Genomic DNA, 14,414 nt, shown 5'->3' on the forward strand with positions numbered 1-14,414 from the left:
CAGTGTTACTGGTGTTGATCTATGTCTACTGCCTCTCCAAACACTAGCCAGCCTGCGTCCAAAGTGTTCAGCCCAAAGATCCGATTCCCGAGGCTGAGGAAAGCGAAGAAGAGCGCGTCTTTGCTGAGCTATCTGCTTGCAGCGCTGACTACTCTAATCCTTCGATCCGTCGCTTGGAATGTGATCCTCTCCTCGTTCAAATTCGAGCTGGCGCAGTCGTCGTCTGTCTGTCGATACAGAGCTTCCTCAAGTGGCGAGAGTCGTGTGAGACGAGGTGAAGGGGAAGAAGGGGATGTTGATCGGAAACGCCACAGCGGGTACGAGTCCAGTCGATCCGTCTTTCCTTCTTCTTCTTTACGCTCGGAGACGCGATCCGCGTACGAGGGCTGATTGCAGGTCACCAGTGAAGGGATGCAGTCGAGCGGTACGAGTGTATGCGATCTTTCGAATGGCTGAGGAGGGGGGAGGCTCCAACCAAGGAGCAGTGGCAGAGTGGATGGGTAGGGAGGGTGAGACGGGTGGCAGGAGGAAGAGGCGCCTGCGATGAGACGAGCCAGGCGGGCAGAGAGGCGCCTCGCACCGCGCGCAGTGGATGCCCCCGCCTGGCGCCTCTTCCCCGCCCGCGTGGGGGTGGGCGGGTTGCTTGCTCACCCGCCTGGCGTGGCGTGGCTCAGTCGACTCCACCGAGGCGCGGAGGTAGACTGGACCAGACTCGGAGGCTCCTTCCGTTAGCAACGATGCAATCTCCGTGGTGATCTCATACCATACCTTACCATCTACCACCATTGCTACTACTGCAGCTACATCTCTTCCTTCTTTCGTCATCCTCTGCATCGCCTGATCTGCCGGCAATCGTAGCATACGCAGCCTCGCCTTGACCAGCTTGCCGTCATGTCCCTGTGGTGGGGCTCTGATCCCTTCGCCGATCTAGTCGGCAAGGCTACCTCAGAGCTGCTACCGGCTGGACAGGAGGACATCGCTCTGAACCTCGAGGTATGCGATCAAGTCAGATCCAAACAGGTTCAGCCCAAGAATGCAATGCAGATCATCAAGAAGCGCATCACCGATCCCAATCCCAACGTCGTACTACTTGCATTAGGGGTAAGTGGCGCATGTGGAGTGACAGAGCTGTGTCTCTGCCGTGGCTGCAATACTGACCCACCGTCTGACCCGCTGCCCCTCCTCCTGGCAGCTCACGGACATCTGCATCAAGAATGGAGGCGATCACTTCCTCGCTGAAGTGGCATCTCGCGAGTTCATGGATCCCTTGACCCGTATGCTAGGCAGCCCCCCTGTCAACCATGAGGTCAAAGCCAAAGCTCTGCGTCTCATACAGGAATGGGCTCAGATCGCAGAGGCGAAGCCTTCGCAGATGGGCTACATGACACAAGCATATCGACTCATGAAAGACGAAGGCTTTCAATTCCCGGCCCGAGATTCAGCGACAGTTGCCTCTGCGGCGTTCGTCGAGACGCTCACTGCGCCAGAATGGGTCGATGGAGATGTGTGTCTGCGGTGTCGGACCAGCTTCACGACCTTCAACAGGAAGCATCACTGCAGGAACTGTGGTAACGTCTTCTGTCAGCAGTGCTCGTCGCACACTATGGCGCTGCCATGGTACGGCATCGGCCAGGACGTCAGGGTCTGCGACGGCTGTTTTAACAAGAAAGCCCCGCCAAAGAATCTGCCAAAGCTCACACGGTCGACCAGCACAGCAACGCCCATGATTGCTCCATCCGGGAGAGGAGGCGCAGCTTCGCACCATCGGTCCGCCACGATCGGTAGTAAGCCCAAGAACAGCAAGCGCGAAGAGGATGATCTGGCCCTCGCCATTAAGCTCTCGCTGCAGGACAGTGGGGGTGCCTCGAGCTCGCGTCTGACCTCAGCGCCCTCCGAGCCATCAGCGCAAAGGGCGACACGGCAAGCAAACGGCCGTATGCTCGAGGGAACAGACGCAGACGATGACCCAGACCTCGCCGCTGCCATTGCTGCGAGTCTGCGGGAGTATGCGCCGCCGCCGCCGAGTGCTCCAGCTGACTTCAGTGATGAAGCTGCTTATGCTCCCGGCGCTCCCCCGCAAAGCTCGCAATATCAGCAGGAGCAGCAATCGAAATTGCCGCTGCCCCCATCCCTCGAGCTTCCCCCGCAAGATGTTGATTCGCTTCTGAGCTTCTCACAAGCTCTTCGACTACAAGAGCAGCACGCTCGGCAGACTGGGATTGAGCCTGCGCCAAATCCGCAAGTGCAATCCCTCTACGACAAAGCGACAGCAGCACGGCCTAAAATGGCTCGCAGTCTAGATGAAGCTGGGAGGAGGCATGGGGTCCTGATGTCGATGCACGACAAGCTGACTGAGGCGGTCCGGTTGTACGACCGTCTTCTTGACGCTCAGATGTCTCGTCCTGCTGGGGCATACGGCTATCAGCCTCCATCTGCTGCTGCATACGACTACGGGCAGCCTCCGTATCAGCAGCCCGCCTATAAACAGCAGCAGCCACAGAACAACTACACTTGGCAGCCGCATCAGCAGCAGCAGGCGTACGTCCATGCTTCCCAACCTCCTTTCCAGCCACAGCAAGCTCCGTCTGGACCCCAGCAAGCTCCCGCTGAGAACAGCGGGGGTATGTACCCTTCCCTGCCATCTGCTCCCATGGACTCTCCACAGCAAGCCTCAGCTGCTCCGTACGCAGCACACCATCAACAGCAGTCCCTGCAGCAGCAACAGTACGCCCCTTCCCACGTCTCGTCGCCACCAGCCTCGAGTGCGGGCCCTCAGCAGCAGTACTTTACTCCTCCGCAGCCCGAGGGTCAGTACTATGCTCAGGCTCCCAGTCAGCAGTCTGCGTATGACTACAATGCACCTCAACAAGGCGGTCCACATAGTGCTCCCTCCTATCAGTCACAGCAACAATTACAGGCACAGCAAGGGGCGCCAAGCGATCCGTACCAAGGTGCAGGGTATGCTCCATCAGCGGCATCGGAGCACTACCCCAATGGAGTCACCTCCCCCACGGTCTCCAACGCCCCCTCGGCTCCATACGATGCAGGCTCGAACAGCCAGGCCTCGAGTGCACATCGCGCCAATGGGCATGCAGATCCGAGTGTCGTCGGTGCTGCCCCCAGTGGTGGTGAAGGCGGGTACTACGCTTGGGACGCTCCTTCTGTGCCTACTACCGAGCCTGGCCAGGCCGAGGCGACTGCGAATGCTAACAGCAGGAACTCGGCGCAATGGCAGAAGGCGGACGTGCCTGCTCTCATCGAATTGTAATCAGGCCTGGCACCGAAGAAAGGGCGTACGGAAGATGTGGCAAAGGAATCGGTCGGTCGGTCGGTCGGTCGGTCTTGCTCACTCTCACGACCTGTCTCCCATTGTACCACGCATTTGCATCCTCGACTTTTATGATCATGACTTTATGATGACGCTAGCGTGATTTTTTTGAATTCAGAGTGAACGTGTCGAGAGATAAAAGTACAAGAAGGAGAAGAGAGGGGACGATTAGATGCAGATCCGGTACGAGCAGTACCTCCCCGATGTTTCCGACGCTGGAGGGGCAGAGGAGGACGGATAGGTGGATCAGTAAATCATGTCGGCAAGAGGGGAATGTAGAGTGAATCTCAGAGATACTCACGACGAGTAATCTTGACGACTTGACCTCGTGTCAGACCAAAGTATCTAGCCACCGGATCGTTGATCTGGATTCGGGGCAGCTGGGTCTCTTTCAGACGACTGCAGGACAAGAGTGAGGGACGAGGGCGTGTGAGATGTCAGAGCAGACTTTCGGGGTAGAAATTGACATGGGCCTGTATACTCACTACCTCTGCAGCAGCTCTGTCTTCTCTTCCTTTGTCATGACTTCATGCTTCGGTACAAGATGATGGTGAGTAATGTTTACGAGGAGAGTTGCCTCCTCGAAGTCTTCCAGCTTGAATTGCATCCGCATGGCGTCAATGACCTATGGAGAAATGAGTGATCGAGGAAGGAAGCAAGAAACATGAGTTGCTGCAATGCCCAGAAGACATTTGCCTTCCCAACCCTACGGGGATGCTAGCAGGGCAGCGGCTTCATGCCTTCAGAGAGCCCTCAGACCTCCCCACTGCCCTGCTGCTCTGCAAGTAGGGGGCGCCATGACGAACTTACCTTCCTAGCCGCCGACGTCATCTTTTCACTCCAGATCATGATCCCCCTCTGGATGTTCTGCTCTTCCAAAATTCCGATGAAAGACCTCATTCCCTTGATTCCAACATTCTTCTCAAGGGCATAGTAGACGAGAATCTTCTCCTCCTCATTGTCTTTGAGATGTGTGAAGAAGTTAAGCTTCTGACGATCTACGGTCCCGTTGGCTGCGAATTCGGCCTTGAAATCGTCCAAAGACACCTCGATTTCATGATCGGCAACCAGGAAGCCCTGCAAGATGGGTCATTGTAGACGGAGAGGGGAGGGGTAAGTGAGTAAAGCGGACTGATGCACTCGCTTGGCACGAGGCGCATGTCCTGCCTGCTACGTACCCTGTCCCTTACGAGCTCGTGGATGGTCTTGTTGACTCGCCACAGCCTTGAAATATCTCTTTCGTCGTCCATCGTCGGAGCAGAGAAGGAGGTACTGGTAGTGCGAAGGAGGAGCGATGTTATACGTCGAGGGATGATCGTAGGAAGGAGGATCGGAACAATTGAGATTTGGAGGCAGTCAGTCCGCTTGCACTCCGCGCAAAACGGAAAGAGCTCCAGGCTTCGAGGTGACTGTACGGAAGCACTCGCTCACTTCTTCCATGCTCCCCTGAGCTCAGGCTATCACATCTGCTGCCTCGTATGTCTGGACAGTACCCATCCTCTGCCTATCCAGGGGCTGCCGGGCCGTCTACAATACCCAATGGCGCCGCCATGCTTCCTCCTGGCTGGAGTCAGCACGCCGCCCCCAATGGCCAGGTATACTACTTCAATGCCTCCACCGGCCAGTCCACCCATGCACACCCAGCCACTTTCCCTCCGCCTATGGGGTACTCTGGCCCTCCGCCCACAATAGCTCCGGTAGCTGCTCTGAGCGATAAGAAGCCAAAGAAGGAGAAGCCGAAGCAAAAGGACCCCATCCCCAGCGCGCCGGGCTGGCTGAGGGTCACTACAAATCTCGGCAATGTCTTCTACACTCACGTCGAGTCTAAGCGCAGCGAGTGGACAATACCCGACGAGATCAAGCAAGCTGTGGAGGAAATGGAAAACGCTCAAGCTGCAAACGAGGAATCTGCCGACCAAGCGGATCCAGTTGGACGGGTGGCAGCTGCATCTTCGACGCTTTCGGAACAAACTCTGGCAGAAGGCCCCGCGGAAGATCTTGAGCCCAGAGATGAAGGGAAGCGAAAGAGGGAGGAAGTGGATCTTGAAATCCCAGATGATCCAGAGCCTGGGATCGACGTAGCTGAGCTATTAGGCGGCCCAGCTATTGAAGGCGAAGAGGAGGCTGCAGAAGAGGATGAGGAGGAGCCATCCGATGAACCTGCTTCCAAGAAGCAACGGACCTCGAGCACAAGGGAAGATGGCGAGGGAGATGACAACGAGGGCGACAGAGAGGAGGAAGATCTAGACGAAGATGCATGGCAACGTCAATTGGCGACAGAGATGGCTGCCGAGGCGAATGAGGAGGTCGGTTTCGGGGAGCCTTCGAGCTCTCCAGTGCAAGCTCTCAGCAGGCCACCTCCTCCTTCAGCCCCTCCTCAGCCGCCTATGCCTCCTGCACCGTCTTCTTTCCAACCACCTCCGCCGCCGCCAGGGGGTTACCGGGGACCACCACCTGGTTTGCCGCCTCCGGCGACCATCCCTAAGCGACCTCTTCTGACAGTAGAGGAAGGCAAAGCTCTCTTTGTGCACATGCTCTGGACTCTAAATGGCACGCCCAACGAGGTCAATCCGATGGCTCCTTGGGACAACGAGCTGCCCAAGTTTGTTCACCTCAGCGATTACACCGCCCTTGCTAATCTGCGAGATCGCCAGGATGCCTTCAATGACTGGTGCAAGATGCGTCTGAGGGAGAAACGAGAGCAGAAGAAAGCCGGAATAGCACCCTCTGCATCGACCTCGGTTTCCAACGGAGCTGCACCCGCAGCTGCATCATCCTCATCTGTAGAGCAATTCTCCTCTAGCCCGGCTGATGCATACAAGAGGCTCCTCACCGATCACGTCAAGTCGACTCGGGCTCGCTTCGATGATTTCAGAAAGGAGTTCAAGAAAGATCGACGCTTCTACGGCTTTGGCCGAGATGATCGTGAGCGTGAGAAACAATTCAAGGCACATCTCAAGGAACTTGGAGAGGTGAAGCGTAAAGCTGCTGAGACTGCCGAGCGCAACTTCCTGTCTGTGCTCGGACAGGTCGCTGGCGATGTGAAAGAGACACGGTGGGTGTCAATGAGTGAAAAGGAGCTCAAAGAGGACGTCTGGCCCAAGATCAAGAAGATGGGGGACATGGAGAGGAGGCAGGAATATGATGCTGTCGGTAGCTCTTCGCTGAGAGCAGAGCTCTTCGTCAAGTGGGCAAAGGGAGGCTCTGCAACGATGATGCCACCTCGGCCAGCTGAGACGGCCAGCCCTTCTGTCGCCGGTGACACTGGAGTCAGCAAGCCACGAGATGCAATCGATCGAAGGGAAAAGGCTCTGCGACATCGCGAAGAGCAGGTCCGCGTACAGCGCCAAGAGGTCGAGCGCAAGAATCGACGAGCACTGGGTGAGGCGACCAGGGGCGACAGTGCAATCCACTTTGGCGAGCTACTAGTAGACGCAGTCCGCGACCCGCTTTCTGCCTGGTCTCGTATCTCGGAACAACTCGCAGGCGATGCTCGCTTCGAAGCTCCTGGTCTAGGTGTGCACCAAAAGCGTCAGATGTTCGACGAGCATGTAGCCAAGCTAACGAGCAAGAAGCGCGAACAACTCCGCGCTATATTCCTCAAGTACGCACCGGCGCTCGATGCCGAAGCAGAGGTAGTCCTGCCTCTAGTGAGGGACGATGTGGAGTATGAGAGGCTGAAGATGGGAGGTTTCGTTAGTGGTGTGCGGCAGGCGAGGGAGGAAGAAGCTCTGCTGGAGGAGTGGCGCTTCTGGAAGAGGGAGAGGGAGGCCAGGGCCAGGGCCGAATTTGATGAGATGCTCAAAGGTGAGTCAACTGAACCTCATGGAGACTCAAGAGTACAGCTCCCCTTCTTACGCTTCTTCCTTCTTCTGTCTGTCTCCCAACCCACTACAGAGAACAGCTTCGTCGACTTCTGGGGTCGTCTACGCTCAGAAGCCGAGAGGAAAGCCAGCGGGAGCGGTCGTGAGGAAGAGGCGACTACGCAGAAGCTCCTCGGTGAGACGGCTGCTGCGTCTGGTGGTGGAGCAGGAATCGAGCCCACCGATGATGAAGATGCAGATGGAAACGGGGAGGGGGCTGTTTCAAGTCTGGTTGACATGGCGAATCAGGTGGATATAGAGGAGATTCATTCCATCTTACGCAATGATCAGCGCTATCGCGCTTGGAGACACGAGGGGGAGGCGCGCGATCGGTGGATCAGGGACTACCTGAGCACCTTGGGAGGTCGTAAGCAGACAGTCTTTCAGACGGACGAGACGGGACGAGGAGGACAGAGGTGATGGGATATGCAATTCGTCCAATGTGGTCGCCGAGGCAAATGCTACACGTCACTTGAGCCAGTGCAATGCACAGCTCCAGAGATTTCTACGTCTCAATTTCTTCGTGGTCCTGATGCTACGCAACGACCGCTCCCTCTGCGCCCATCCATCTATCTATTGAGCTCACAACCGGCCTCTCAAATTGTTCGTAGCTGCGTCCCCTATCTCCTTTCGCACCTTTGCGGCAGCAGCAGCCACCTCTTTCTTGAGACGACGATGGTGCTCCAATGACCAGAAGCGTGACTGCTCTTCAGTCAGGGCGGGGATGGAGGCGGGACGCTGTGAGGAGGGGAGACGGCCGAGGATGAACTTGCCGATGGTTGGCAGGAACTGAATAGGTGAAAGGGAGGAGGATGTCAGGACACGTCGAGCTACAACGTCGTTGGCACATGTGGCGTCGCATCTACTCACTTTGAAGCCATGACCACTATCTCCCGTAGCGATGAACAAGTTCTCCACCTTCTCCCCCGGGTGCTGGCCTGGAACGCCGTCTATGATCCAATTCTCATCCTCCGTGTCCGAGTACCAGCAAATTCTCGTCTGCAATGTCTCCTTGTACTTTTCCAGACCAGGATACACTTCCAAGAGTTGTTGTAGCATCTCGCGGTCTTTTCCCTCTGGCACACGCTCCTCTTTGCCAGTCTGGATCGTGGGTTGGAAGGGCATGGCGCGGCCACCGAGGATTCCCTTGGGCGAGGGAGCGGTGGAGGTTGAGGGGGCGGAAGAGGAGCTGCTGAAGGAAGGGTAGGCACAGGCTTCGCCGACGACTCCGCAGGGAGGCGCTGGGTAGCTGTAGCCTGGTCCATGGATTGCCGCCTTGAGCACTCCAGAGGCGTCAGGAGCAAAAGTGTAGAAGCCAGTCTGGATGTTAAAGGTGACCGGAGCGCCCTTGTGAGCCAGCCGGTCTTCTTCTCCCAGCTTGACAGTGATGACTGTCTGTCCAGAAGTGGATGCTGGTTCTCCCAATGCTTTGCCAAGGGTCGGGGGGAGAAGACTGTTCAGGAGGAGATCCGTGGTCCACGATCCTGCGCAGATGATGACTGCTCCGCCGTTGCGGGTGGTGAAACTGCGACCGTCCGAGGTCTTGACACCGACTACCTTGCTGTCCTGTCTGATCAAAGATGAGACTTCTGCATTTCCTACCAGCTGAGCACCCAGCCTCTGAGCCTCCTGCAAAGCAGCGACGGTAGCATTCCTAGCCTCTGCCCAGCCTCCGCGAGGGTTGCAGTAGCCCGAAGTAGCTCCCGTTCCCATTTTGCTCATAAAGCCGCCCACGCGATTCCTTAGTGAAGGAGGAAAGCACGCCTTGCCTTCTTCCTCGCTTGCCAGGAGGTGAGCCACTTTCGGCAATTGCACTCCAACTGCCATTCGCTCAAAGTGGACATCAGAGGCAATGGCGGCATTGTGCACGCCTTGCTTCATGAATTCTGCAGCAGTTGGGTCTCCATCTTGACCAGAGTAGAAGAAGACTCCATCCTCGTGGTAATAGGGAGAGTAGAGGGGGTTGGTGCGCCATTCCGAAATGGCCCCCTTGCCCAGGACACGGTAGAAGGGGTCGGAATAATCAGCTCGGATGATCTTATTCAGGTCGGAGGATGCACCATCAGGTGCCACGAAGCCATCGCTACTTCGATCCTATTCACCAGAAGAGATGATGGAGGAAAAGTCAGCGCACGGTTCGAGCTGTGAGCATCCTCGAGGTCTCTGTCGCTTACCCACCAGTACTGTGACTCCGTGCCCCGCCTGCACCGCGGCCAGAGCCGTGGACGTGCCGAAGACGCCGGCTCCAACGACGATGTGTTGAGGAGCGGACGAAGAAGAGGACGATGGGGAGGACGAGTTGGCCATATTGTAATGCTGATGATGATTGACAACCAGTCGGAAAAGGGGGTCGATCGAGCAGACACGACTTCGGGTATTCTACTTATATTCCCTTGCGCTTCTTCCTCACGGCGGCTCTCCGGAATCTCGCGGCAAAACGCCGATGGGCCGAGCGGAGGTGGGTGAGTGGTGGCAGAGGACCTGCTGGTGAGGCGTTGAGTGCGCCAGAGTTCCCAAGGCTGCCATCAATAATGGCCAAATGATACTGACAGTCCACAAAGGTGCTGATCATTGCTCCCCTCTGGCTCAGGACGATGCCTTTGCAAGTGCCATCGGGGAGGACGGGCGATCCACGGAAAGGGGACGTGAGGCGCGAGGCGTCCAAGGTGGTGGTGGTGCTGCTGCTTGTTGCTAGACTCAAGGCCATTTCCCGGAGTCTCGGACGGAGCAGACGTTGATCAGGAAGCACCACTCAAGGGCAGCAGCGACAAGTCTTGACATCGTCCGTCTGCCAAGGCACTCAAGTCCACTTTAGCCGCGCCCAACCCCTTCGCCCCGCCTGCCAGCCAGCCGCCTGGCAGTGCACCACCACGTCCGCCGGGCGCCTCCCAAGAAGAAGAAGACCATCACCTCGCACTCTTCTGTCTGTCCATCTCGTCCCCCCCAGAGCCCTCGTCATCTCTCCTTTCCTCTCTACCAACCACTCCTTGACCTCCCTGCCTCTTCGTCCTTTATCCAACCCATTGACCCTCACTCTTACGGCGCACCTCGCTCCGGGTCACGGCGAAAAAACTGGTCACGCCTCCGGGTCAGCCACACGCGCCTCACATACCTCACCTTGGGTGCAGCATACAGTCGCTCTCTACTCAATGGTATCCTTCCCCAGCAGGTGAAACAGACCATCTCCCCACAATCCCCTCACCACCAGCACATTCTGACTTCTGCACACTATAAAGTGAGTATCTCAATTCAATGAGAAGCATACAGCTGCAATTATGAAGTCTTTGAGGCTTCTTTGCTCCCTGTCTGGGGTCTGTCTGGCAGCTCCAGCAGTAAGCGGACGCGCGAGATCACTCCTTGGAGTCCGGACAGGGCTTCAGGTTGGGTAGCGCGTCTCAAGGTGGGAGTAGTGCGTCAGGCACGGAAGTAGGACGCGAAACCGGAACAACCATTCCCTGGCTGCTTCGACGAGCAACAGTCATGCCACACCTCATCGTGGGCCTGATAATGCCTAGAATCACAAAGCTTTACCATTGTGCTGTCTTACTGACACTTTCGCAATGGACCGCTTCCTTGCCTTTCTCTTTCCAGTAGGGGCAGCCTGGAAGACGCTGCATAGGGACGGGAGGAAGAAGAAGGGGCAGGAGCAGCAAAGGTCGCCCTCATCGCCTCGACTGACTGATACAATAATGGAGGTTGATAGACCATCGTCGCCCCTCTCACCGCCCGAAGAATTTCACGACAGCATCTCGGCCCCAGTCACCACCAATGGTAGCGGGATCAACCAAGACGACCCTGCTGGACGAGCGAGGTCCAAATTCTCCCTAGCAGCTCTTTGCTCTCCTGCCAATTCTCCATCGGTTAGGAGCAGTATGCCTCCTACACCTGCCTTGGACGCTCAGCAAGACGATTCGACCCCGACGCAGGTGCCAGCTTCAAATGGAGACACCCCAGCTGTAGAGACACCTTCCGAACAGCCGGTCGTCTCTGCATCGCCTAGCAAAAAGCGTCGCATTGGCCTCACTACTACAGCACCTTTGGCAGGCGAGTCTCCAGCACAGGCGCCTATCAGCAGCGAAGAGAAGACTGAAGAAGCCCAAGCAGACGGAGAGGAGGGTGAGGAAGATGACGATGATGACGATGAAGATGAAGACGAAGACGACGAAGATGAAGAGGAAGAGAATGGCGATGAAGATGACGATGAAGAAGACGGAGAAGATGACGACGAGGACGATGAGGAAGATGACGAGGAAGATGACAATTCGACAGCCTCCCGAGACCTCGATGCAGACGAAGATGATGCCAAGACCGGCCGCAAGATAGGCGATGCCGTCGAGACCAATGGCGACGTGTCCATGACAGGGTCCGTCAAGCGTGCATCCCTTCAAGGAGGGAATACGACAGCCGCTGCTGTCGATGGTGGCGAGCCTTCAGCAACGACATCGGCCGATGGAGAGTCTACAGCGGCTGGAGCAACACCAGCACAGCCCAAGAAGCAGATCAAGCGCAAAGAGCGAGACCACTCTGTAGACGTGTCTTTGCCAAAGGCTCCGCCGGCTCTGCCAACTATCCGATTGCCCCTCAAATTCACAAAGACGAAGTACCTGTTCGAGATTCCGAAGCTGCTTCATACAGAACTCAAGTCTCAAAGTCACCCATGGGCAGCCTGGTGGGAGGAAAAGGAAGCAGCTACACCTGCTGGAGCTGCTGGCGCGACTGTCGGGCCTGCCTCGACCCCAGCATCCGCCGCACCTGAAGGACTCGGGGATCTGGGCGCTTACGCCCATTTGCTCAACCGGTACCCGGTGGATGCTCCCCCTGTTGGTGAGAAGAAGAGGCGCAAGAGAAGGAAGAGGAACGAGCTAGAAGACTACGACGTCAATGATCCCTTCGTCGACGATTCAGAGCTTCAAATCGATGAGCCGACTCATTCTGCCAAGCCTCTGTCAAAGGGCTTCTACATTGCGATGGGTGACGTCGAGCTCGAGACAGTGGCAAAGAAGAAGCGCAAAGGCGCAGCGACTACTGCTGCTGGGAACTCGGCAGCTTCTGTTGCGGGACCCAGCAATGGCAGCGCAGGAGGCGGAACTCCTGCTGCTTCTGGTGCCAGAGTCGATGGCAGTGCAGCAGCACGACCACATTACCTTGCTGCTGGCACCCAACTCGAAGTCTCCAACATGCTGCATCATCTTCGAGTCCAAGAAAAAGGTCTCCCAGTCGTACCTTCTATGCCGCCTAGTGATCTGCCTCCAACCGCTTTGGGTCTCGTCGGGACTGAGCCCGTTCAGCCGGACGCTGGGAGCCGAAACAGTCCCATCGAGGTCAAAGATGAAGCAGGGCCATCTTCAGCCAACAAGAAGAAGCTATATCCAATGAAGCCGGTAGACAGGCGGCTTGCAGCCGAATTTGAATACCTGGGGAGGTTGGTTGCCGCTGAGAGCTTCCAGGTCAAAAGCAAATTCCCGCCTAATCTTCGCCAGCCCCTGAGGAAGGCCGCCAAGATCGCTATTGATCTCGGTCAGTACAACGAGAATTTCTTCAACTACTTGCCCAACATCTTTCCCTACAATCGCTTCACGATGTCGAAGCTCATTAAAAGAGACTTTTACGAGGATCACATGACTGCTCTCAAGGAGCTGCAGGACGACGTCCTCAACGACATGCAGGCGGCTATTCAAGAAGCATTGCCTGCTCATCGAGCCGAGTTCGAAGAGCAGGTCAAGCTGTGGAAGGAGACTTCAGGCGATGCACCACTGAAGGCCTCTAACAGCAATGCTCCGGGAACCGAGACGGCGCCTATTGAATTGAACGATGCTGATGGCAACCTCACGCCAGTTCCCGTGGCCGACCCGGCAACTTCTTCCGCCGGTCCTGAGCCTACAAAGAGGTGGAGATGGACCGAGAGAATGCGCGAAGACATCTTCCGTATCATTGTAATCGAGAATGGCATGACAGAGCTCAAGGCAGAGAAGCTCAAGCTGGAAGCTAGTTCCGAGCAAGTGAGCGAGCTCAACCAGAGAAAGGCTGCCTACAAGCGCATCTTCGAGCTCTGGCCTGAAGAAGATGAGGCCGCTGGAGGAGCTTGGACTACTACGACGGCTATCAGCACTCAATTTAGTCTGCAGAAGAAGAAGAATGAGAGGCAGAATATGGCTATTGCCGAGCAGCAGCAACAGCAGCAGGGGCAGGGGCAGACCTAAGCAGCATTGTCACATCTCTTTCTGTCCTTCCACTTTGGCTCGTAGTCAATGATACCACAATTTCATCACCTTTCCACTTTGTTGACGAATGTAGTGATGTTCCGAAAGTGTGATATTGGATGTGCAAGTGCGTGTGGGGCTCGGGGCGGGGTAGAATGGGCCAAGGCGTGGGCGTTGCTCCACTGCGCGCCTCTTTTCTTCCTTCGGGGCCTCGGTTGCGTGGTGAGACGAGGAAGGCAGGGCGCCTTCGGAGCTGTCACTATATTCGTACACAGAGGGTCCTGTCCCCTTTTCTTCTCCTACCTTCTTGCCCTGCTCAACGCACCCACACATCGACCAGCACCCCTTGACTTCTACCCTTTCGCTAGACTTGACCCCTAGCAGAGGAGAATCATTCGTCACTCAACTCTTCGAGGCCCAGGCACCGCGCACAAAGGCTCGAAAGCACACCTGTCCAACTCTCCACTGGCACCTGCTTGGGGGATTGCTGGAAGAACAGACAAGCTCCAGAGCATACCTTTCCGACCGCTGTCGAAGCTCTTCACGCCTCGACACGATCCACAGTCGAGAGAGCACAGCAGCGGAAGCCTAGCGATAGACTACGTCTGCGAACAAGTGCTGATTCAACAACTGCAGAAATAGCGACCACCAGCTTGTATCACCATTGATTTCCGACGAGCCACGAGACCCCATCGCCCCTCAAGTGTACAACATCTCAGGCATCATCGTACAATATACATCAAGTCACGCAGTCGAATCATAGATTATCCCCACAACGCGCTCGATATCTCCACACGAGCTCACCACCACCTTCCTGTAGGAGAGCAGACGCAAAACACGCGCCTTGTACAATTGATCCGAGACAGCTGCACAAGCCTCGAAGAGAGCTCACTGCCCTCTTGTATTCTTTGAACGGGTTCAAGAACATTCCCTGCCATCTCTTCAAGACGCTGTCAAGCTCGTACAGATTGTTCTCATATTCCCTCCATTCCACTGGTCACCTTTCTTGTGTCACCACAAGTG

At 56.4% G+C, this 14,414-nt stretch overlaps 4 protein-coding genes across 4 annotated transcripts; 2 read left to right on the plus strand and 2 right to left on the minus strand.

Moving 5' to 3' along the window:
• The first annotated feature begins 735 nt into the window (after positions 1–735).
• On the plus strand, positions 736–3,426 carry BCV69DRAFT_311150 (ubiquitin binding protein). The gene is made up of 2 exons (XM_025494836.1): positions 736–1,101; positions 1,193–3,426. The coding sequence occupies exons 1-2, from the start codon at positions 892–894 to the stop codon at positions 3,266–3,268; spliced, it is 2,286 nt and encodes a 761-aa protein (XP_025349500.1). The 5' UTR covers positions 736–891; the 3' UTR covers positions 3,269–3,426.
• On the minus strand, positions 3,407–4,645 carry BCV69DRAFT_281343 (putative 25 kd subunit of DNA-directed RNA polymerases I, II and III). Its single transcript, XM_025491957.1, has 5 exons — positions 4,507–4,645; positions 4,139–4,405; positions 3,814–3,953; positions 3,630–3,727; positions 3,407–3,543 (listed from the first exon to the last, which is right to left on the minus strand). The coding sequence occupies exons 1-5, from the start codon at positions 4,576–4,578 to the stop codon at positions 3,497–3,499; spliced, it is 624 nt and encodes a 207-aa protein (XP_025349501.1). The 5' UTR covers positions 4,579–4,645; the 3' UTR covers positions 3,407–3,496.
• A 111-nt stretch (positions 4,646–4,756) lies between these two features.
• On the plus strand, positions 4,757–7,876 carry BCV69DRAFT_281345 (hypothetical protein). Its single transcript, XM_025491958.1, has 2 exons — positions 4,757–7,135; positions 7,226–7,876. The coding sequence occupies exons 1-2, from the start codon at positions 4,879–4,881 to the stop codon at positions 7,609–7,611; spliced, it is 2,643 nt and encodes an 880-aa protein (XP_025349502.1). The 5' UTR covers positions 4,757–4,878; the 3' UTR covers positions 7,612–7,876.
• Positions 7,447–9,931, minus strand: BCV69DRAFT_257123 (FAD dependent oxidoreductase). Its single transcript, XM_025490619.1, has 3 exons — positions 9,370–9,931; positions 8,062–9,285; positions 7,447–7,980 (listed from the first exon to the last, which is right to left on the minus strand). The coding sequence occupies exons 1-3, from the start codon at positions 9,496–9,498 to the stop codon at positions 7,774–7,776; spliced, it is 1,560 nt and encodes a 519-aa protein (XP_025349503.1). The 5' UTR covers positions 9,499–9,931; the 3' UTR covers positions 7,447–7,773.
• Positions 9,932–14,414: the final 4,483 nt, after the last annotated feature.

Source organism: Pseudomicrostroma glucosiphilum (assembly GCF_003144135.1).
Source record: "Pseudomicrostroma glucosiphilum strain MCA 4718 unplaced genomic scaffold BCV69scaffold_3, whole genome shotgun sequence".
NCBI classification, from domain to species: domain Eukaryota; kingdom Fungi; phylum Basidiomycota; class Exobasidiomycetes; order Microstromatales; family Microstromataceae; genus Microstroma; species Microstroma glucosiphilum.

Excerpts from the sequence above, each read along its gene's own strand:
- BCV69DRAFT_281345 (XM_025491958.1), top strand. The coding sequence starts at position 4,879 with ATGCTTCCTCCTGGCTGGAGTCAGCACGCCGCCCCCAATGGCCAGGTA. Across the intron at positions 7,136-7,225 it reads ATTTGATGAGATGCTCAAAG|AGAACAGCTTCGTCGACTTC; the intron begins GTGAGTCAACTG and ends AACCCACTACAG.
- BCV69DRAFT_257123 (XM_025490619.1), bottom strand. The coding sequence starts at position 9,498 with ATGGCCAACTCGTCCTCCCCATCGTCCTCTTCTTCGTCCGCTCCTCAA. Across the intron at positions 9,286-9,369 it reads GGCACGGAGTCACAGTACTG|GATCGAAGTAGCGATGGCTT; the intron begins GTGGGTAAGCGA and ends TCTGGTGAATAG. Across the intron at positions 7,981-8,061 it reads ATAGTGGTCATGGCTTCAAA|TTCCTGCCAACCATCGGCAA; the intron begins GTGAGTAGATGC and ends TCACCTATTCAG.
- BCV69DRAFT_281343 (XM_025491957.1), bottom strand. The coding sequence starts at position 4,578 with ATGGACGACGAAAGAGATATTTCAAGGCTGTGGCGAGTCAACAAGACC. Across the intron at positions 4,406-4,506 it reads ACGAGCTCGTAAGGGACAGG|GGCTTCCTGGTTGCCGATCA; the intron begins GTACGTAGCAGG and ends CCCATCTTGCAG. Across the intron at positions 3,728-3,813 it reads ACAGAGCTGCTGCAGAGGTA|TCGTCTGAAAGAGACCCAGC; the intron begins GTGAGTATACAG and ends CTTGTCCTGCAG.
- BCV69DRAFT_311150 (XM_025494836.1), top strand. The coding sequence starts at position 892 with ATGTCCCTGTGGTGGGGCTCTGATCCCTTCGCCGATCTAGTCGGCAAG. Across the intron at positions 1,102-1,192 it reads TCGTACTACTTGCATTAGGG|CTCACGGACATCTGCATCAA; the intron begins GTAAGTGGCGCA and ends TCCTCCTGGCAG.